Raw genomic sequence first — 22703 nt, 5'->3', positions numbered from 1 at the left:
AACCGCGTCTGCGCATGCTCATAACAGATGAGACAGAAGCTCCGCAGTTTCGACTTCTTTGTTTGCCGGCCTTGCCGGCTCCTGCTCACAGTGAAATTATACATCTAAACGGTGTTTAAAAACCGAGATTCAAAATATAAATTACTAGTCAAGAAATATTGTAGAAAAATTTTTGCAAACAGTGCGCCGTCTAGGTATGACTTTTCTCGTCTTCAGCAAAATAGACTCATCCGTATCCATATTCGGTTGTGCGAACTTCGTGCGCACAGAAAGCTGTACGTGTAGCCGGCTCGACAGGCTGTGTGTGTTCTCTGGCAAATGACAAATGTCGGCAAATGTCGGCAAATCACATCGACGACGCGCCTGTGCGCAACGCTGGGCCCGAAGCAAGTTGAATGCGAACGCCGAACGAGCACGAACTGCTGAGCTTGAGAGGCGCCGCCAGTGCTTACACTATGCCATGTGTTAAAATGCACTTTGGGAGCGACACGTTTCAGGTGAGTTGCGATGTACAAATGCATTATGGCCTCTATTACAAAGTGCGAGGAAAAAAAGAGCGCAGCTTTTGCTTTCATTACTCGTTCGTCGCTGCAGGGCTTAAAATGCATGTGCAAGAATCTTATTCCGTAATCGCGGCGTCGCGCCGCCGCTACCGGCGCCACTGATCTCCTTTCTCATAAACAACGTCCCCGCCATTGCTCCGTGCTGCTGACTCGTTCACCGGCACCGCTTGCCGTCGGCGAACCGCTCCACCCTTAGCGTGCGACGACACGTTCTTGCCATGCCGGTAGCTGTCGGCCGTTTGCGCCACTCGGTCTGTTTGGCGTTGCATGATGTGCTACGCGGAGTCTGCCATTCATATGGTACGAGGCAATGGAAGTAGTCTGTGCCAGAGAGCTTTGCAGTGTTATGTGTGCGAGCTGTGTGGCATTTTCAGTCATATGCGACTGCTTTGTGGCTGTTACATGAAAATTTCCACGTTTATTTTTATTTAAGGCTTTGCCAACGTACATGTATGTCTCTCGAAACCTTATGTTACAGAGTAATTTTCATGATATTCAAATTTTCTGTGGAGGTGCCCGGACAATAATTTTGAAGAATATGTCAAATTTCAAGATCGCCCAATTCCTAACTTGGAGTATCCACCTTGTGTTTTGAGGCCATATCCGCCGATTATTCCAAGTGATGATGTTTGTCCGCTGCTCAGTAATTTTAGTTTGTTTTCCTTAGCAGCTTCCCATTCCTTTTACAGGCTTGAAACTCGCTTACTGAGAGTCACCATTGAGAACTGTATGCAGCAGGCTACGTTAGAATTGATTACTGCTGAATGCAAGCAGCATAACACAAATTTTGAGTAAGGGATCAGAATTTTGTGTATTTACAGAAGGCGCATAAGGCAGTCTATAAAAACAAAATAAAATATTGCATCATTTCAGGTTACGACCGATCACACATCACGTGCTTTCCAGAAATGCAATTTTATTTTACTGTGACTGAGGTGTTCCTGGCTGCTAAAGATATTTTTTTATTTTAAATGGAGACATTGAGGGCTGATTTTTTATGTTTTGATTTCTTTTAATATTTGTTAATTTTATTTATGTGCCTTGTGCTCATTTGAAAATTCTGATTTCTTACCCACATTAAAAATAGTTTGGCCCATCTGTTAGGGTGTAGTATCAGTGTTGCTAGAAAAACAAATCTACAGCTGACAATTTTCCTCTGCCCTATTTTTTTTTTTGACGCAGAAGTAGTATTGTTCAACATCCGAGAATCCATTTTGAAGGCAAAAAGCACCCTTCATAAACCTTGTGGACCGCGCAAATCTGCATCAATGGCATTTGCTAATGTTGCAGTATTACAAGATAATTGTTGCATTTCACTGCTTTTCCTTAACTTATTTTTTCTTTTCAGTGCAGATGATGGCAAAGATTTCCCCTTACCCGAACGTGGGTGGCTTGCATGAGGGTATAGTGAGGAACAACCCCAATTCAACACAGGGGTGGTCGTGAACTTTCTCTTCCACAATTCAAAAACATTGCAGTTACTAAATTTCAGGGTAGTAACTGCTTGTCACATATGTAACTGCAACGTAGTAATGGTTACTAGGTAGCAATGGGAACTACCCTTACTAGCATTTACTGCCTCTGAAAGTAGTAACAGCGACTATACATTAATTTCATTTAATACCTTCGAAGGCAGAGACTGCAACTGCCATTGCCAACGTTTACCTCTAGATAGCAGTAAAAGCAACCCCTAATTCGAATGCTGGGTAAGCCGCAGGCACTGCCTCATCGCTGTAATACTTTGCGAAAATATGATTCCAGAGCTAGAAGCAGAACTCTTATATGGCTTCGACAAAACCAAAAGTAATGCAAAAAAATTACACTCGAAATAGCCCATTACTAACGCGTAGGTGGGCGCCGCACATGTGACCAGGAGCGCGAGGAGTGGGAGCACACTGGCGCATGTGCATGTGGCAGCAATGTTTCTAGACTTTCGTATCGAAAGTTTGCGTAACCGCTTATTGTACACTGCAGCTGGTTGTGTCATACGACTTCCCACTGCATATACCATACGCCTCTTAGGTTGGAGGCTATCTCTTGGCAAACTCGAACCATCAACATATATGCCTTCAACAGTATATTCGCCGACTTTCGTTCCGGATGGTGGCATACGAGTAGCAGCCGCATTTACTACCTCTGCTTTCGATGAGGTGCTAATGAGATAGTACAAAGGTAGTTACAGCCGTACTTACTGCATTTTACTGCCTTGTTTTTCATCGAGGTCGTAAGAAGGTAGTACAATGGTAGCAGCTGTTGAAAAAGGTAAACAGCAGCCGTTACCACCTTTTTACTACCTTTTTTTCTAGGAGTGTGTGGCTATGCAAGTTGCTCTAGTACCAATCAATTTCATCGAATTAGAGCTGTGCCTTTCAGTGCAGTTAAAACGAAATTCTGAAAGTACCTACATTTCGGAGCATGTGTTTGAAAGGCCAATATTGAATGCAGTACATTGGCATTGTTACAACCCTTCTGGGGCGCGATTACGGATCAGTCTCAATCGAAATTGTCTCAAAAAGTATATCATTTGCCTCTCTCCTATTGGTCGGCGGCCATTTTGATTTTTTCGTCACTGACTGACGTCGTAAATGGCGCAGAAGTGGTGACGTTGGCCATCTAATTATGCGTGCAGATTGAGACGATTTTTTGAGACAGGAAAAAGTAGTATCAACACGTTTGAGACAGAAAATGGCGGCTGTTTATTTTGCCATACGCGGGTGACCGCGCGAGCAACGGTGTCGGAGGGTGCATGAAGACGACTTTGACGCGCGGGAGTTATTTCGAGGAGACTGCGCAGTGTCTGTGCGACGAACTCGCCGTTGAACTGGGAAGTGCGCGGGTGAGTGCGCTGTCGGTGGAGCGGCAGGTGCTGTGCGCGCTGCGCTTCTTCGCCTCCGGTGGGTTTCAAGGCGCCGTTGGAAATGAAGAAAACGTCGGCGCAGCCCAACCGACTGTGAACAAGCCTTTGCGGCGGGCAGCGGAGACCAATGTCAACGTTGGGTCACAGAAGGGGAGTGTTCGCTTTCCGGGGAGACCCGAGGAGAAGGCGGCGGCGAAGGAGGGTGTCCTTTGCCTAAACGTTCGCCGCGGCAGCATCTCCGGCGTCGTCGGGTGTGTCTATTGGGCACTCATCACTATCAAGGAGTCTGGGGGCAGTGCTGCGAACGAGCCGCAAGCGGTTCTACGCTGCGGACGTAATAGTGAGTGTACCTCGGCCACTGTTTTTGACCGCATGAGTTCAAGTGCTACAATTGCATGAGCTACAAGTGCGGGCCTCGGCAGTGAGAGTGAGTACGGGCTGTGCTTGTTTTTTCTCAGACCTGTGGCGCGAACATGTGCATCCTGGCCGTGGACTCGCGCTGACCCGGATCCTTCCGCGACGCGTTTGTCTGGCGGCATTCCGAGGCGGAGGAACGCCTGCTGGACGACGGTGATTTTTTTTCTGGGTAAGCAGTAAAATAGCCGTGTCACCCGTCGGGCGAACTCAGTCACATCTATTGAGCTCCAGCACTATGCATTTGGCCGGATCTGCTAAAGCTGCAAGAATCAGTCTGGACAGTTACACAAATGCAGACACTTTACAGTATGATACAGTGTATTGCCACCCTTTCCTTTTGTTAAATATAATTGCAGCAGAAACACAAAACACATATTACATTGTTGAAATGCATAGCCTTTCCTGTTGAAGAAACCAAAGCAAAATGCACCTGACAGCACTTGTGTTTTGTAAGCAATCATAGCGCATCATTTATATGAATATGCTGGTAAAAGACTGACCTTACAGTAGTGCTCACTTATTCATCTAAATCCTGCATGTATGTATGCTCTTGAATGTCATATTCAGCAAAGCCTGGATGTGGGCTACTTGGCGTGAGTCTTCTACTGTATAGCAGAGTGTCCTGTAATGCTGTTGAGATCACTGAGAAAGGACATGCTTAGCTGCATCATTTTTTGTTATGCAGGAGACTGTCTACCCACTGGAGCCATGGCTGCCTGCACCAGTTGCATGACATTACAGACCTGACTCAGCAGAAGGCCTGTACAACACGCCACATGCTTTCACCCAATTTGTGGCTGAGCGCTGTATTGGTGTGCCGAAGAGCTGCTTCCGTTGCTTTCAAGGGCACTGGATGCACCAGTGCCAGTGGAAGTGGACAGTGCGCATCATCACCGCACGTGCTGCACTTCACAGCCTCTGTTTGGATGTGCCCATATCAGCAGAGGGTGCAGGCGACACTGCCTCTGACCCAGATAACAACGGGCCACCTCTAAATGGTGGCTGCCTCGTACAGACAGGATCCCTCCTCACCTGCCTCCTGAGAAGAGCATGCGGTGCTGTACATTTGGCCTCTCTAGGACGACCCGTCTCCAGAGGAAGGCGTACCGAGGGATGGTGCAGCGGTAGTTGCGATGGAAAATCTAGCGTCCAGAGACGACTCACCATGCTGGCATAGAGAGTCATATCAGGCACTCTTCCCCTGTTGCCACTGTCATTTCCTTGTGTCATTGCACAACACACATCTGCAAGTGTGTGAGCAATTGTGTGATGTGGTTGTGCCCTTGGCCAACCTGTGTGCAGCGAGAAGCCAGCAGTGACAAACAAGTGCCCCCCACCGGCTGCCACTTCATTTTCAGTGTTTGCTAGTATATCTTCCAGTCCCTCAGCAGCGTGTTGCACAGTCTCTTCCTGAAGATGGAAAAGGTGTTGAAGCAGCTCGCCCAATTTCTGAAAAGCATCATTTTGAACTCTCTTTTGTCAATGCTTATGTCAGCCCACCTGCCCCTTCTCTGCTGTCTCCTTCCAGCTTGGTGGAGTGCCTGTGGTCATTACCTGTGTGACGAACATGCATGAACCAAACGTGTAGTGCTGGAATAAGGCATGAAATATTTGTGATGCTTGTTGGAATCAAAAAGCTGTTTTTTATTGCATCATACATTCAGTAAGCGCGTTTATTTTTTTAGGCACAGCATTTGACACGAGTGTTTCTATTGCAGAAAAGGCAGTGTACATACAAGCATACTTTACCTTAATGTACAATTACCGCATGGCATTTCTGAGTGCAGTTAAGAAAAAAATCTGAAAAATTGAGTTAAAAGTGCATGTTTTCTTTCATACAGAGGCACCTGTACAATAAATATGGCATAGTACAGTGTACATGATGCATTTTCCGGACTACAAAACATTTTGGCACATATAAGTAGTGTAAATACCAAAGCGAAGCTTTTAGCGTAATGGTGTGTGGCTAGGGGTTTCGCTCTGTGCTAAAAGCTGTACCTACTGCAAGGAAACCGCTGTACAACAATGCATAATAAAGATTGTAAGGTGCAGTGGCTACAATGACTGCTGAATGACTAGAACATCTTCACTGATAGACAAAGATGTGTAACAGACACATCATCAAGGAGATGGTGTGTGATTAGAGGTTAGTTTACAATCACAAATCATGCAACACCGTTACTGGAAATGCTCTACAGCTCTAAGAATATACAGGCAGCTCCATTGTGGGAAATTTTGAGCACTCGGTTATTGCCCCATAACTGACACCTAGCTTGGTTTGTGTAACACAGGGCTATGAAGTCTTGTCCATGATGACACGAGACGGTAACAATGCCGAATGACCGGACAAGCTCCTTATGCTATCACATAATATGTGTGATAAGTGCAACTGTTTTCAAGCTACTTTTGGCCAAGGTATTTAATATCCTAGTCATTTTCAACTGGCTGTTCCCTTTCAAACTCGAGTGGCGTGTATACAGGGTGCCTCAGATATGATGTACCATAACTTAAAAAAAAAAAACAAGTGGTCTTCCGACCTGAAAGGAAGTGCATGTTAGCAGCTACGCAAATTATTTAAAGCCCTTCAAACACTGCCCTCACCAAACCCAGTTATACCAACATCACTCCGCCTGCTGAGCAAAATACAATAACATATTACACATTACTGCCCTGTCCTACCTACCTCACTGCCCTGGATCATATGCAATTCAAGCGCTGTGTACCAGCAAACATGAACAAACTTGCTCAACTTTCTGCCCAGTTGCAATTAGCCTCTATACAAGCAAACTACTTCTTTCCTGGTTGACCCTTGACCTACTACATGATCAGTAAATAACGTTAATGGAACAAGCTCGTTCTCTCCTCGGTGACAATAGCAAAGTTATCAAGTCAAGTGCTTCCTTTCTCTCTAAACAAAGTGGAGCATAAACATCACAATTTCTGCATCTTGCACAGGAAAAAAAAAGAAACTACGGCAACAACTGAACATAAACCGAACGGAGCTACAAAAATACAAACGGAACATCAAGTGCTTAGCCCGATGTGGGCGGCAACACTTGGTTACGAGGCAGAAGAGTGCTGCCACAGAGGCAGGCCGTGTCGGCTCTCATTTCCCGCACCGAGATTGCAATCTATCAGCAGCTGCACCTGTCTGTCGGCAGTTGCTTCTATGTGATGATTCATGGTTTTCTGGTATTTTCTAAAGAAAATAAACAGAACCACACTTCACTCGGTGATCGATAGGCGCCGACCGAGAACACAGACTAAAGTTGTCTTCGTCGATTTTCGAGCCGAGCGCTGCTTGTAAGTTGATCTCGGCAGGCCCGTAGCATTCACTGCCTTCAATCAGATTTTTCTGCGCACTTAAGACATCCGCAAAGTACCTTGATTTTAGACGACACGCGAAAAAACAGGAACTAGCCATGGAATCAGCTGTTTTCTTGCAGGCCGCCATGTTCACGTTATGCCACTGCCAGCGCGCCCTCATGGCAAGAGAAGTTAACCTGCAGCAAATTTAATTGCAAAACTGAAAATACTTCTAATTTTCCTTCGTGTTGTTGAGATTGCAACACAGTTTACTACCAAAATAAAACATTACTTGTTTTCTTCATTGCGTTTTTGTTCATTTTCAGACTAACATGTTCACGCTATACCGCTGACAGCACACCTTCGCGGCAAAAAAAGTGACTGAACAGCAAACTTAATTGCAAAAATGAAAACACTGCTTCTTTTGCTTGGTGCTGTTGGGTTTGAAATACAGTTACTTAGCAAAATAAAACATTACTCGTTTTTATTCACTGCGTCTTTACTGCAAAACATTAGTCTACGGTCCCTTGTCGTGCGAATAGTGGTTTCGGGGCGGAGCCCACCGCCTCCTTGCTCCGCATTGGCCGATTCGGCGGTCGGCATTTCTCGGTGTCGTCATTTTGACGTCACTGTCTCAATATTGAGACAGTTTTTTGAGACTGATCCGTAATCGCGCCCCTGGGGACACGTCTTTTGACCCCTCGTTGAGCGCAAAAAAAGGATGTCTCTGGGAACCTACCTGCGGAATCTTTCGCAAGCTGTTGTGTACGGCGGAGATGGCCTTCCCTCTGTCTGGTTCGCCACGAGACTCCACCGGAGATGAACATGACGATGGAGGGAAGAGGGGACAGTGCCTTGCAGTTATTAGCTGTGACTGAGAGGAGCCGACCCATGGGAAGAGGACCCACCGCAGGAGTGACTGCGGCACCTACACGGATCGCATGTTTTCGGTAGAGACATGCCGCTCTACTGTGCGAGGTAGCAGTGGACCACCGAATCCTCCTCGCCGATTCCCATGAGTGCCTCCACGGGCTATGTGCTGTTTCATTCTTCCAATCTGTACCACGTATTGATTTGGCCGCCGACTGATGGAGGGGCGGAACCTTGGATACTTAACAGGCAATCTGAGTGAGAACGATTGCTCCGGACCCTGATAACATGGCTCATTCAGTCGATCATCGCTATTTATTTCAATATTTGAGTGCTTACTCTTTCCTAAATTAAGCGAATGTTTCTTCAAATTGCCAGTAATCCCGCTGGTTTCTCGTTTTCCCAAACTTCAAGTTCCATATTTCGTCAACCCAAAGACTCAGACACGCTACCTGAAGGAGCTCGGGTTTCATTGAGCCCCTGCCCTACGACAGCATGTATATATGCAAAAGTATTCCTTCCCACTTTTTTACATAAGTGCACATTACTGATGCACATATATTTCGTGTAGAAAAACTGTCAATTTAATTCAACGTATTGTAGGCTATAGCCCTATACAACTCAAGGAAAAAGCCAAAAATCCTCTCAAAGGGTTCCATCCCCCCCTCCGCCTGTGGCATCAACTGATCCTCATCAACTTGATGATTCCCTTGGAAATTCTAGCATGACATTGTAGGGTACGGCAGATGGAACAGGATTAACCACTGCTGGCTTTGACTTCATGGACACCGTGGCTCTATAGAATGTCCACCCAAGCAGGTGTGGCTGCCTTTCCCTCTCAGCCTCTTCTCTTTATCTAGGTAAAAAAATCCATGGAGTACAGTCAGATGAAAACAGGCAAGGAAATTCACAGAAAAGTTGAACAATAGACATATGTAAAGCAGAAAAAACTGCTTACAAAAGCAAACTTGAGGCACCAGCTTGACATCTGTTTGCCATGTTCTTTTTCTTCTTTTTTGTCTGTCACATCGTGAGGTCAAGAATTATTTTTTATTTTGAAGGTAGTGTCTTCTAGTAATATGGCATTCTGCTTTACAAATATGGCATGAGAGAATGACCTAGATTTGGCAAGGATATCTCGAGTAATCTTTCAGTGCTTTTGAAGTGTCTAAACAATTTTTTAAGCCCCTGGTGACAGCTTTCGCTGCACTAAATTTGACAACTAATACATGGCACCAATGCCATCGTTTGTACAAGGTGCAAGTTTTACTTTTTGTTTTTTTCACTGTTTTGGTTTTTACAGGAGAAAACATGTCGCTGATGCTTTCAAGAGTGCGAATACATTTACGGTTGCGTACTGCGAGTGCGAGAGGAGCTACGAACCAGGAGCCTGCAACATTTGTTCCATATTAAAACTCCAATTTCTGGATGTTGATGTGACTGAGTAAGAGTGCATTGTCTGATGGTTTGTAAGTATGCACCAAGTTGCATTTGCTGGTTCACATCAATAAATGTTTGCCGGAGCATGTAGTGTAATGTGCCTGACCTTTTCTGAATGCTCTTCGCATGTTCTGGGCATTCATAATGCAAAGGAAAAGCCGAGCTATTCTCTCGCACATATTACATGTGTGGGTGGCTACAATGTCAACTGATACAATGCAATATATCAGGTTCGCATTGCTACACAAAATATAGTGGAAAGTCTAAAATGAATGGCACTGCATAAAAGTGAAAAATTCAAAATAGTGTTAAAGGTGAAGTGTGACTGCTACACTCATTATAAAATGATGTAAGTTACGTAAACCACCTTCCACTGCTTCGGGTAAAGAAGGGTGCAGTTGTGAAAAAGTGCCCTTTATAAGGAGGCTTTGCTACCTAAAGTTACCCTTCTCGAAGGGTGTTAGTTGTAGACACTGAATGCACCCCTAAAGGTGTAACTTGGTTTACAGTGCGTACTCGCTAGGCCTCGTCACGAAAGGGGCCGGCGGTCCACCGTTGATCGAAATTCAAGAATATGGTAAAAGTTCCTCACTGATTAGTAACAAAGTGTGAAGATGTGATATGTAGCCGATTGTTTCGCTTTCTTCGATACGGATAAGGTACACAAGCGCAGTTTTCCGGCAGTCGCCTCACCGGGCCTGAAGCTTTCGCTCGGCCGCACAAGCCCAGGCGACGGCGGCGAGCGGAACCGTCGTGCCCCGTTTTCTGCCCGTGTCGATTTCCTGGCCGATCGGTTCTATGCGCAGGCACCGAATGAAAGCACATCTTCGCTGGTGCATGCACATCGCACATGTCGCCGTGGCTAGCATGAGGTCAAATAACTGCTAAAATTCTTAAGTTTATAGAATGTATGTCATACCAACTAGTCCCCTACCACTCTCTTCTGGTTCCCACTAAGCTGACTCTTTAACGTTACTACGATACGCGATCATTGATTGTGCTGGCATCGTCGTCGGTCTAACGTGACAGACCAGTGCGTCAGAGACGGCATTTTCATACCTACCAGGCCAGCGACCGTCGATCGCCGTCGCATCGGCCTATAGTGTGACCGGACCCTACCTGTACCGAAGAAAAACTGCGTTGCTGTTATTATCGTTTTTGAGGTACCAGTAACTCACATATGGCGGACGACTGCTACTGCGATCGCCCGCGAAAGTACCGGGGGGAATGATATCTCGCTGCACATATTGCAGCAGCGAGAGCCGACGACGTTGCTCCGTGCATGTGCTAGTGACGTCACGAGAGATTTTAATATGGCGGTCGCTGCCGGTGGGAGGAGTCTCCCGGTCTCAATTTCGATCGTATTTTCTGGAAAATATAGCGCGTCCAGGGCAGCCGAATTTCGGAAATCATAAGCTCTTGCATTAGTTACTGAAGCAGTAAACTGCAATATGAAGAACGACCATGTCATGGCCCCTTTAAGCGTTCGCATAATCTTTTACTGTGTTTTTTTTTTTCTTGGCCTCAGAAGGATCAGGGCATTTTACAAAGGCAGACTGGACGGCTTTCGGAGCCTCAGTCAAATCCCGGTAGCATCGCGAACCATCTTTCTTTATCGGTAGTTAGCAAAGACAACTTTTTTCTTTCAAATACGAAATAGTTTTTCTCAACGGGAACTTCACTTTAGCACAGTTCCGCTTCACAATATCGAACCCGACCGCAATGCATCGTTCCGCGTCCCCCTGGCGGGGGCCACCTTGGACCATGGTCAACAGATCAGGTGCAGTCCTCCTAGGCTCCACAGCGAACTTTGGTCTACGGCTAAGAAATCGATGAACATCCTCGCAGATATCTTTGACGCCTTCGTTGGGGTGGACAGGATTTCTGGTCGCGCTCTTCTTAGCGGGCATGGGCGCACTTAGTCGTGGGAGGATCTGCTGCCCAAAGAATTCGGCGGTACGGGCAGCAACGGCAGAAAATCTGTGCCATTTCTTCGTCGAGGCTTAGATGACAGCATGAGCAGAAAGAGGTCTGTCGGCTGAAGACGAGCTAGATGCTAACATTTGGATCGTAGAATATTGCACACGCGGATAGCATGACCGGTCGTGGGTTAGACGCGGCCAAACAACATCAGCAACTCCGGAGGTAGTATATTATGACGAATGCAGAAACCAAGGAGCCATGCCCGGCAAGACGTTTTTGCTATCAGGGGTACCACATGGGAGGGGTCGGCGAACGACGACGAGAACGTGCCCTCTGGTCAAGAAATGTACTTCAACAGGGCAAGCTCACCGGCTAGTTGGTTTTTCGTGACTTTATTTGAAGTGGAGCCTGCTGGGATTCAGAGATCATGTTCACGACACTGCAAACCCAGGCTTGGATGGATAAAGAGCTGTTAGTGTTTGCTCCGGCTCAAGTATCCAATATATTTTTTTTGCAAAACCTGGCTATGTTCTGCAGGTTCTCCTCTGTGCGAGGAAGACAGTGCAGGTGATGCACAGAAGATTCGCTACCTTTTTTTGGCGCTCCCACTGGAAGTCATCTTTCGTGACTACTTGTTTCTTTCTTGCTAGTCTAGTGGAATAGGCTTCTTTCATAATTATGCAACAACTTGTTTCGCGTTTTTTTCTTTTTCAAATCAGAAAATCATTCTCCATAGCAGCTGTGCTTACTAGGCGTTTTAGGGCCCGTTTTCAAATCCTATTCGGATCGGCTGGACTGACTCGCGAGGGACCTTTATAGGGATTCCTTAAGGTGGTTGTTGACACCTTCAATTTGCTCATGGTGCGCTTTTCTTTACAATGCCTGAATAAGATCTCTAGGTACTTACTGAATTATTGTTTCCTGTAGCGTTCTATCGGCAACCTCTTTTGGAGTTTCTTTACGCCACTGTTTTAAAATGTGTAAACGAATGTACATTTTATCGGCTGCAAAAACATGTTTCTTTAAACTTCACACATCAACACTGTCGGGTTCTTCCTTATATTTTGTGCGCTGTCAGTGAATAAAGTTAGATTAAGTTAGCACTAGTCCTGTGTGGACCTTTCTTCTGTTCGTCTTGGTAGCGCTATAGTTCTTTTGTTACATAGATGTTTTGAGGTTGACAGAGCAAATGTTTGGCAATTTTTGCTTAATGATATTTTATAAAACATGCATGACCTTGCGAAAAGTTTTTGGGCAAGTAAATTCAAAGGTTTTGCCGCGACAGTCACTGATGTCCTGCTGACGATGGTCTGCTTTGTTCAGCAGTGTGCGCTGCGTTGCGGAGCGTTGGATAGTTTTCTCGGCGCACGAATGAGAGCTTTTTTCGAATTTGTCTTTTGTGAGGACAAGCTTTGATGGAAATCACGGGAATTTTTCATTTATTACAGCAGACATCAAAACAACACTTCTTCCTGACACTGCGAACGCTGCACACTTGACGTGAGAAGTCACACAACCGTTCACTTTCAGTTATTGCTAAGCCACGTGTCTTGGCCACTCTTTTTACATTGTGCGCCACTTTGTGTATTATGGTACCAGCACGATCTTCTGTTTTGGCAGCGGCTCATTCGCGCTATCTTGATTTCTTCTTTTTATCTTCCTAAGAAGATTCCCGGCCAAAGCTGTTATGACGTCGCAGGGGAAGCCCGCTGAAAGCAACCTTTCAATTTGATTATTAAAGCTTATATTCATTGCATGCGGGCATGACTTGGTAAGAGCAGATTCCAGGCACGAGCTTGCAATTGCCCTCTTGACTACCTTCAAACGCGCGAAATCATACGGCAGTAGGTCTTAGCTCGTGGAGCATACTGCCAGCAGCAATGTTGTAAGGCGAAGTTCAGGTTAATATCTAAAATCTGTAACGCCCCATTAGAAGGAAGTTCATGCGTAAAGGTCAAACCTCGCCCATTCTGTCAAAAGACAGTTAAAATTCTACTCACTGAATCAGCGTGGGTCAATATTATTTGTTTAGATAAAACAATGAAAAACGCCAACATTTGTAAAACACTTCAGTACCCCCAGATTAGCAAACTCGTCATTTAGGGAGCGGTCAATGGCGGCTAAAAATATGTTACTAAGGACGGGAGCGACGCAAGAACCGATACAAATTCCTTGTCGTTGAATGTAAAAGTTGTCTTTGAAAGATATGAAGGTGGCTTTCAAATCAAATTCGGGCAAAGACATGAAGCCGTCTGCTGATACCCCACCTGAGTTTTGAAAGCCTATTAACCCACTTCTTTCAATGCAATCTCGGACAGCTACAAACAACCCTTGATACGGCAATGAATAAAACAAATCCTCAACATCTCCAGAAAAGGCGTAGCCGACATGCTCATTGGAATTGAAGAAGGTTACAACATCAGTCGAGTTCTTAGTATAATAAGGGTCTTCAAGTTGTAAAGCATAGAGGTGCTTCAGTAAATACTGGCTTATTAGGAACTGCCATGATCTCATCTCACTAACGATTGTTATAAACGGCATCCTAAAAAATCGTTAGTGAAAAGAGATTATGCACCAACTAGCCCAACATGAAGTTCTAAACTACCAGAGAAAGCAATCCGCTTGAATAGAAGAAATATTTTAATACTGCGCATGACAATGGATGGAGTTAACTTTAATACGAATATTGGCAAGACCCGGTAAGGCGCATTATATTGTAACGTCGTTGCTGACGAAATGTGCTTACTTTCTCTTGCCTTCCGCCAGGACGTCATCAATATGTGTTTGATTCCTGTCGTACTCTTTCTTATACCTGTCGTTTAACACTACACCTATCATTTTTCTTGCCATGGCTTCCTGGACTCTCGTGAAGTTGAACCCTCCTCGTAAGCCTCCACGTTTCTACCCCATCGGTAAGTACCGGTAAGATACAAGTGTTGTATACCTAATTCTTGAAGGATATTGCTAAAATGCCATTCAGGATATGAGAGGAAATGCCAAACGCGCTCCACCCATTTCATTCTCGTGTTCCTGGTTCGGCGGTCACTACCTGACAAGTACCATCGGGGGACAAAATTTTACGAGACGCCGGAGCGCCGTACGGAAGCTGCCTCTAGGACACTAGACGGCGCGGTGCGTACGTCGAGGCTGCGCTGTGCCATGACTAGGCGCATGCGCGTCCTATATGCGTCCTCTTGCCTTCCTTGGCAATTCGCTTTGCGTGGAGCGCTGCTTATTCCGCGCTTGGGCAAGGTAGATGTATACTGGTAGCGAAGGCTCCATAGACGCCCATTGGTCCAAAAAATGGCGGCTCATGGGCACTCCAGTGCCCCCTGGATTTTGGGGGGCAAACTACGCAAACGTGACGTAGAATGACGTCACGAATACGTATGCTTTTGGCGCGAATTATAAAGCGGTCTTTCTGTAGAAACCGCGTTTTCGAGCCCGTATCTCTCGAAGGTTGCTGCCTTTCAGCGCGCCCCAACCTTTGCCAGTCAAATGTGCTCGAGTTCCTGCTAGTTATGGCCTTGTTAATGTGCAATTGGGAACGCAATGAAAGTGACTGGTAAAGGAGGGGCAGCATAGAAAGGCAGCAACACTTCCAGACACTGGCGAAGCATGCATGATTCGTAGTGCAAATACTGGTGCTAGTACTTTTGAGAGCTTTTGAGTACAGCAAGGTATGATGCACAAAACACTGGCTCAAGTGCACAGTTCGCAATAGAGTGTACGGCAAGTATGGTTTTCATAGTTTCATATTCATTGTTTATTGCAGCAACCAAACAAATACAGTCACAAAGCACACCCTTGGCACACAAACAAAAAATACATGTCACAGGCAGCACAAGCAGTATTGTTTAAGTTGGCTAATCATCTCAATAGTCACAGTGCAGATAGGAAAAAGCCCTGAAGTGCCACGAACGTTGTCAGGAAATTGAAAAGTATAGAAAACAATGCTACGACAGCTTCAATTGAAGCAAACATAACATGACATAAGTAGGCGCATCAACACAGACCATAGAGCACACTGGGATTATTCTTCACATTTAATTTCTTCAGCTGAAAGAATATAGCAGGTGCGTTTACATCTGCAAGGCAATGTTAAAGCCAGCTTTAGCACCCTCAAACGTGCTCAACGTAGGAGCAAATACCATACATTGAGCCGGCGTACCATCTCCAGAGTACTTCTAGTCGTTAGCCGGATAAATTTGAAGTAATTTTACGTCAACAAAAGTACACATGAAGTACAGCGTACAGTGAAGTGCAAGGACATTCACGGGGCAGTAAAGCATGTAATCAGTGTACTGTACGCTACAGTATAGCCAGATAAAAGTCCAGCGCTGTTCTGTTCGTTGCGCTGACAAAGATCCTACTAAAAACTCTGAGATGCAACTAGCCTGCTAAAAGGTGGCCTGGTAGCCAGTGGTGCCGAGTGGTAGTTATGATGACAATGGTTGATTTCATTATACCTGCCAGCACGGAACTGCAGGGGGGGCGAGCAGGTGGAAAAATTAATCCCAGCGCCACGGAAACTAGGTTAATCCATTGCCTAGAAAGTCTCCTTTCAGAGGCATTCGCTTTATCGGTATGGCGTTTTATCTGACAATATTGCACAAGTACATAGGTGACACTTGAACAGGCTGTACATGGCATAAAACTACCCTTAAAGAGCGACATAGTGGAATGAACGATGAAAGATGCTACATTGTTAAACCCGCCTTGCCATTGCCCCTGTGAGCAACCACGTCACATCCTAGCAAATCAAAATACACAAGTAAAAAATAGAATAAAACCAGGCTGTGAACCAGAAAAAAACCCTTTGCAACCGTTAAACCAGACTAAGCTGATTTGTTGCAAAGGCTGCATAATAGCCTGCAACTTCACAAAATATTCAGCCAACAGCTCGGGAATTGCATCCTTTTCATTTGCTTAGCCTCAGTGCTTGCTTCGTGGCTTTCCGTTTAGTAGTTTGACTGTGCAGTTCAAGATTTTTTCTGCGTGCAAGCCAATGCAGCCTCACCCTGACGAACAGGGCAAACAAACCATCATAAACGTCATCACCACACACAGTCAGCGATTTTTCTACCTTGGCATGAAGCAACATGCACAGATCATGCCCTACTTGTTCTTTTCCCACAATATTGGCACTAGATGCGACAAAAACCTGCTCGCAAGCATTGATGAAAGCTACAAACGAGGGTGTAGGAACTGACAGGCTCCCAAAGTCACCTTCTCCAGGATTTTTGACACTTAAGTACAAGAGAACTTGGCTCTGATTGGCAAAGGCGGCATTTTCTAGCCTCACCTCGCACGTATGTGGCCCTGTAACACACCTGTGATCATTCATAAACTTGTAGGCAAGCCAGGCAGCAAAATAGACAATGTTGTTCTCTAGTATTGGAGACTGATAATCATATGGCAAAACTTCTACTGCAACTGGCAAAGATGTGGCAGCTGTACAGAGAGAAGGAGCAGACTTGGATAAACAAATTGGGAGAGTGGCTAGAAGGCTAGACATGTCTTCAGCACAGTTGCTGCTTTCAGACAGTTTGAAAAGCTTGTTAACTAAAAGATGCCTAAATGCTGCTTGTAACTGCCGGCAAGACGAGTTGCTGTTTGATCCAGATTTCGACCTAACAATAGAAAAGGTGTTTTCAAGTGCATCCTGGTTCAGGTGCCTGGTAATGAGGTATGTCAAACCATAGCGAGAGGCCAGGTGGTTCCATAACAGCAGCACAGCCCTCATAGTTTGGCAGAAGCCACGGATGCAAAGTGGCTGCCGCGCACAGCCTAGAACTTCGATGTTTTCGAAAACTGCAATACACTCTTCCAAAAACTCTTCATGCACAGATCCTGCACAAATTGCAGATGCATACGGAGACTTTCCCCGCTTCTGTGAAGTATTTAGACTGTCAAAGAGTCTATCAATCCTCTCAACAAATCTGGCTGTGTGGATAGCCTCTGATGGCAACTGTTGGAATGTTACCAATGAGCACAATGCAGCAGCGCAATGATTGCTGAATACCTGTGCTGCGAAGCAAAAGTTAAATTAAAGTGCCGGGCACTCAACTTTGGGATGGACCGAATTTGCATTTCTCGATCCTTCTCATAAGCCTGTCGTATGTACGAGCTTTTAATTGTGTCACTGCCTACCCTGAAGTCATACTTGAAGAGCATATTGCGCAAGCACTTGAGCAAATGCGGTGGATCAAAAATAAAGAAAAGCGGTTCACCATTCACACTTAAGTACGGCTTTTCAGGGGTCACAAGTTTCGAAAACAGAGAAACATTTTGGTTCCCCTGATCACAAACCACAGCCACAAGCTGCAATCCAGCTCCAACCAACATTTTGTGGCATTTGAAGAGGAGGTCATAGAGAACAGTTGCAGGCGCTGCCTTATCTGCAAAGAAGTAGCCAAGAGGCTGCTTCCACGGCGTACATATTCCTTTGGCCATGAACACAAGCGCCTTGTTTGCAAGATTTGAACCTTGTGCTGCACTGTACTCTTCAAGGCCTTCAAATCTGTCCGACACTGGATTGTACGACAGCTCCTTTGAAACATGCATTTCATCAAAAATTATGGTGCAAGCCCTGTCTTGCCGTGGAAAAGACGCTGCCCGTTTCTCGATCAAATCAAAAACTTCAGGATAAAATCCAACCCTCAATGGTACGCGTGCAAGCCACAGCTGCAGTGACCTAACAGATGGAAGTTTCAGGAGTTTCCTGCAATATCTGTAACCTTTTGGGCTGTGGAAGTATAAACCTAAAGCAAAGGTTTTGTTTTGGCTGCACCATCGACGGCCAAACCTGCTGACATTGTGCATCTTTAACTGAGCTTCAACAAAAGCAGCAACAGCTGGTGTTAAATGCTCACGCAGACTATCTACCAATTCGGCAGTGGTCTTCATGCGACGGCGCTGAAGCAGCAGTCCTTGCAGCCTCTTGTTGCGGTTACGCAGCTGCCTGAGCTTGGCTCGAAGTTTCTGCAGTGGCCGCCTTTCATTGATGGGGCTGGTGAAAGATCCTGCAACGTACAGAGTCGACGGAAGAGCAATAAGTTGCTACGTCGGGTTTAGTCATAGCTGCATGTAGTCCTGTAGCACCAAAAAGTGCGCAATATTGCGAAAGCGTTGTAAAATTGCTAACCTTCATAAAAAAGAGGCGAACTGCTGAACGGAGCGCCTGGTGACAGACCAGTACTCGCTGACATTGTTGCGGCCACCCCTGCCGTGCCAGGTTCCAGAGATGAAGCGCTTGCTTCAGTGCTTGGTCCTGCATATGTGTGGTCAGCTGCGCCCACAGAATATAAAGAACAAAATATAGTGACAGCACAGTTCTGACAGGGAAGCCAGCAACCCAACAATGCACAAATAATAACTAAGCGCCACAGGCGGAATTAACACTTACACTGAACCATTATGAAGCCAATGGCGTGGGAACAATCTTGGTTCAGCGTAGAACCAGTAGGGCTGGCACCATCTGCATCTGCACAGCGCACAGACAAGGAATTGTAGCATATTTCTGAGCCATACCTCCTCAGGCTGTTCGAGCAGATACGAAATAACAATCACCTTCTTGGAAGAGTAGCAGCGACTGGGACGACCGACTCTGGACGTACCCCTTGGAAACAGGTTCACCGGAGACAGCAGCTATCATAGGAAGCAGTCCAATGAGCTTTCAGTCGTCACCATTTTCAAAAGATTTATGTCAGTTATGCATACAACCCTGCTCACCTGGTTCTCCAGCCCAGCGCACTGATGCCGAAGTTTCGCTCAGAGATTGTGAACAGTTCATGTCGCTGCTGCATTCGCTTGAGGTGTCTGAAATGCCAACATTATTGCGGAGAGAAAAGAGAATTAAGTACCTTTATAGTAAATAATTTCCAAAGAACTATAGCTTCCACAGCATGCGGTTCACATTGTCATCACTCTAGAAAGAAAAATGCTTATCCAATGAAATAAAATTCTGTTTACCACCCTTAATCGTTAGGCACATTAGTTTGATGTCATCAGCAGCTGTGGAGTACCAGCAAATCATTTGCAATTTTCATATGCTATGCTTTACTTTGAAGAGTGCGAAATTCGCCTGTCACACAAACAACGATAGCTCGCAAATCAAGTAATGTGCCCCATATTGTTTACAGATTTATGCAGGTCAGCCTATGGCCTACGCAATGAGATGCAACAAGATGAATTCTTAAGCAATTATCGCAAAAAATAAAAACCTGTTCAAACATTGGCTTTCGCTAGCATGAATATTGAGGAAAATGGCAACAACACAAACAATTATTAGTGCATTTCTATAATCGTTCAGTGCATGCTTTGATACATAACACATGAGCACACAATATCTCGAGAAGCTTTTCACCAAGCGTACCTTGCCCAAGTCGGCATAAGATTGCATCCTCATAAGACTGAAGATGAAAAAAGAAGCTCTGCATACAAGAAAGCAAAGTTCTGGAGTACTAAAATTCATCAAACATTTAGGAAGGCTCACCCTTTTTTCCCCCTCACTTCTTTTGAGCTATCAAAGGAAGGACTAGAATGCCCTCTGGACACGACAGGGACCGTTCATGAGACAAGGTTTCACGGTGAATATGAAAGATTAAACTCCCACTTGCTGCAAAACATGTAGAGTCGCCTGGTTTCCGTTGCTGAAGTGGCTAGCGGCATCAAACAGCCAGAACCGGAAGACTGACAGACTCACGTTAAGATCCTTTGGAGCCCTTTGCCATACCAGACTATCGAATATCCCACTTCCATTATCCTTTTTTTTACCGGAAATATCAGGCAAGAGTATTCACACCGTCAGTGTACTTTTTCCGCACCCGTGCCTAGAAATTCGCTTGAGCACCCTTCGCCTACTAAGCTTCTGCCATTAGCTTACCACAAGCACAAACCTAATTCTATGCTATGTTGGACATTTGTCACGAACCTCACATACAGTGTACAGTGCATACAAGAGACGTAAAACGAATATATATATATATATATATATATATATATATATATATATATATATATATATATATATATATATATATATATATATATATATATACGATATGTATATAATTATATGTGCTCACGTGAAAGCGATACTTCCATTTTCGTTTTCGCTTAGCAGGGTGCAGGTAAAAATTTACTGTAATTTTTAAAGCCACAACACAGATACATAATTCGTTTTGCAAAAGACGCTAGACTGTTTACGGTTACGACAAAAAGGAAAAATTTCATTTTTTCACAAAACCTGACATTTCAAGGGCGGCGAATGCCTTAAAAGTTTGATAACAAAAATTACCGGCAATGCTTGCTCGAGTAGGCAAAGCATCGTGTCGCAGCCTTCCTGACGTCAGATACACAGATGGTTCGAAGTGCCTCGAGCAAATCCTGAGTTCTCGTAGCTGCGACGGCGCCTTCTTCTCCAGGCTGACGTTGCGGCAGAACTGCACCCACGCTCGGCACCTGGACGTGATGCAACATGCACGTTAGATACAACTGCGCCAAAAGGAATACGCATACTCGAAACGCCAATGCGTCATTATTCCTGTCACTGCTAACTGCAGTAAATTATACTTGCATTACATCTGAACTATGCTCGCGCCAAGCTCTCTGCGCCCCAGAGTGCGGTAACGCTCATCCTCATGCCACGCGGCTAGCTGCTTTTCTAAGCTCAACGAGTGACGAGAGTGAAGTGCGTTTAAAATTACCCTGACAGTCATGTATATGTAGGACAGCAATACCAAGGCAGGCAATAACTCCTGCTGAGCGAATCCAGTTAAAGCCTCCTCAAAGCCGCGCACATACACGAGGCTGAGTTTCGATACTCCCAGCTGCGAGGGGATCCTCAAATTGGCTTCATGTTTTGCAAAACTAAACAATGTCGTACTCGGAGCTGTCAGGTAGCAAACTTTGTTCTAAATGGGCCTCCCGGTCAGTAGCGTGCACGTGGTTGCTCCTGAGAGCCCGGTGGCAAGTTCACGTTGGTGATAGTCAGCTGCATGAAACTCACTATAAATTAGAAAAATGTGGGCCTCTTTCGCACACCTCAGCACTGAAAGTGTGTGCCCTGCAGTGTAGTACATAAATATCCCCGAAAACATGAAGCCAAGTACGCACGAACGGGTTATAGCTATGAAACACGAGCGAACAGCCCGGCGAAACCATATCGAAGCTATCGTGCATACCTAGAGACGACGACACTGTCAAGAGCTCACCTGTGAAAGTCCAGCGGGAATCGGTGTAGCTTGGACACCAGTGGTACTATCCACGCTGTTGCAGTGTACCACGGAGCATCGTTTCTTCACATGCCGCAAGCTCATCTTGAAATGAAGCGCTAAGCGCTTCAAAAGAAGAGCGCGAAGCGTGCAAAGACGGAAAAAGACTGCGCACTGGCCGCACGCCGAAGGAACGACAAAACCGAGGAAAACTGCCGCAGCGGTGCAGCGGGGTGCAAATCTTACCGACGGTGACAAAGAAGCGACGTGCAAGGACGACGAAAACTTCGCAAAACGAGCATTTTGAGACCGGCGAGCTATATTTATACGCTTTACCAGGCGCGCCATCGCAGACAGCTGGCGATAAGAAATCGCTTCGTAAGCTCCCGCCACTGTGCCGGGTTAGCCGGGTATCGAAACAAGGCCTGCAAAGACGCGCTGTAATGCACCGCACACTCATGAATAGGGGGCAGGTCAAGAGTGTTGCAAAAATACAAAATTTGCCAGGTTTTAATAAAATGACTTACCTCTTTCATAAAACAAGGTGCTAATATATTTTTTCTTTTCTATTGGCAGATTACATTCCAGTTTTGTAGTTTTATCATTTATTTATATGAGTGTTTTGCCCCCCCATCCTCTATTTGTGCTGCAGTCGCGCTAAACCACTTTTCGGCCCAGCCTTCGCCACCACTATAAATCCGCCTTGGCTTGGGCGCCGGTAGTCGATTTTCACCGTTCTTTCCACTGCTCGCGCTGCTCGATCCATGCGGCTGTCGTGCTCCGCGGGCTGTCGTGCTCCGCGTGCAGCCAGTCGACAGCGATAACAGGGCGCGTTGATAGCGAGGCAGCCGTATTTACAACGCATTTCTTAGAAAAGTGGAGCACAGTTTCCTTTCGCTAATCTCATCTGTCTTCTGACATGCAACCTAGGCCTTTTTCCTCCAAACTACCCGTTGCGAAGAAAACTTCTCGACGAAGGCACGTATGCTTCAACCTCGAGAGTCTGCGTGCATCGCAACTCAAACATATTTATCGTGCCGACCGGCTCAAAGCGAAAAACAGGGAAAGAATCCTTAGGCAACATATTTATTGTCACGAAACTCAAAACTG

At 45.6% G+C, this 22703-nt stretch overlaps 2 protein-coding genes and 1 long non-coding RNA gene across 3 annotated transcripts; 2 read left to right on the top strand and 1 right to left on the bottom strand.

Moving 5' to 3' along the window:
• The first annotated feature begins 233 nt into the window (after window positions 1-233).
• Window positions 234-9458, top strand: LOC144122872 (uncharacterized). Its single transcript, XR_013312922.1, has 2 exons — window positions 234-497; window positions 9317-9458. It is a non-coding gene; the product is annotated as an uncharacterized LOC144122872 (long non-coding RNA).
• Window positions 268-6147, top strand: LOC144122870 (uncharacterized). Its single transcript, XM_077655848.1, has 3 exons — window positions 268-3760; window positions 3879-4006; window positions 4523-6147. Exons 1-2 carry the CDS (start codon window positions 3310-3312, stop codon window positions 3992-3994), a joined length of 567 nt encoding a protein of 188 aa, XP_077511974.1. The 5' UTR covers window positions 268-3309; the 3' UTR covers window positions 3995-4006; window positions 4523-6147.
• A 9060-nt stretch (window positions 9459-18518) lies between the features above and the next one.
• Window positions 18519-21620, bottom strand: LOC144123492 (uncharacterized). The gene is made up of 6 exons (XM_077656309.1): window positions 21594-21620; window positions 20678-20841; window positions 19111-19197; window positions 18949-19026; window positions 18785-18862; window positions 18519-18667 (listed from the first exon to the last, which is right to left on the bottom strand). Exons 3-6 carry the CDS (start codon window positions 19169-19171, stop codon window positions 18519-18521), a joined length of 366 nt encoding a protein of 121 aa, XP_077512435.1. The 5' UTR covers window positions 19172-19197; window positions 20678-20841; window positions 21594-21620.
• Window positions 21621-22703: the final 1083 nt, after the last annotated feature.

Source organism: Amblyomma americanum, chromosome 3, assembly GCF_052857255.1.
Source record: "Amblyomma americanum isolate KBUSLIRL-KWMA chromosome 3, ASM5285725v1, whole genome shotgun sequence".
In the NCBI taxonomy this organism is placed as follows: domain Eukaryota; kingdom Metazoa; phylum Arthropoda; class Arachnida; order Ixodida; family Ixodidae; genus Amblyomma; species Amblyomma americanum.
Note: the sequence above shows the minus strand (reverse complement) of the source record. Positions and strands in the feature narration are given on the sequence as shown.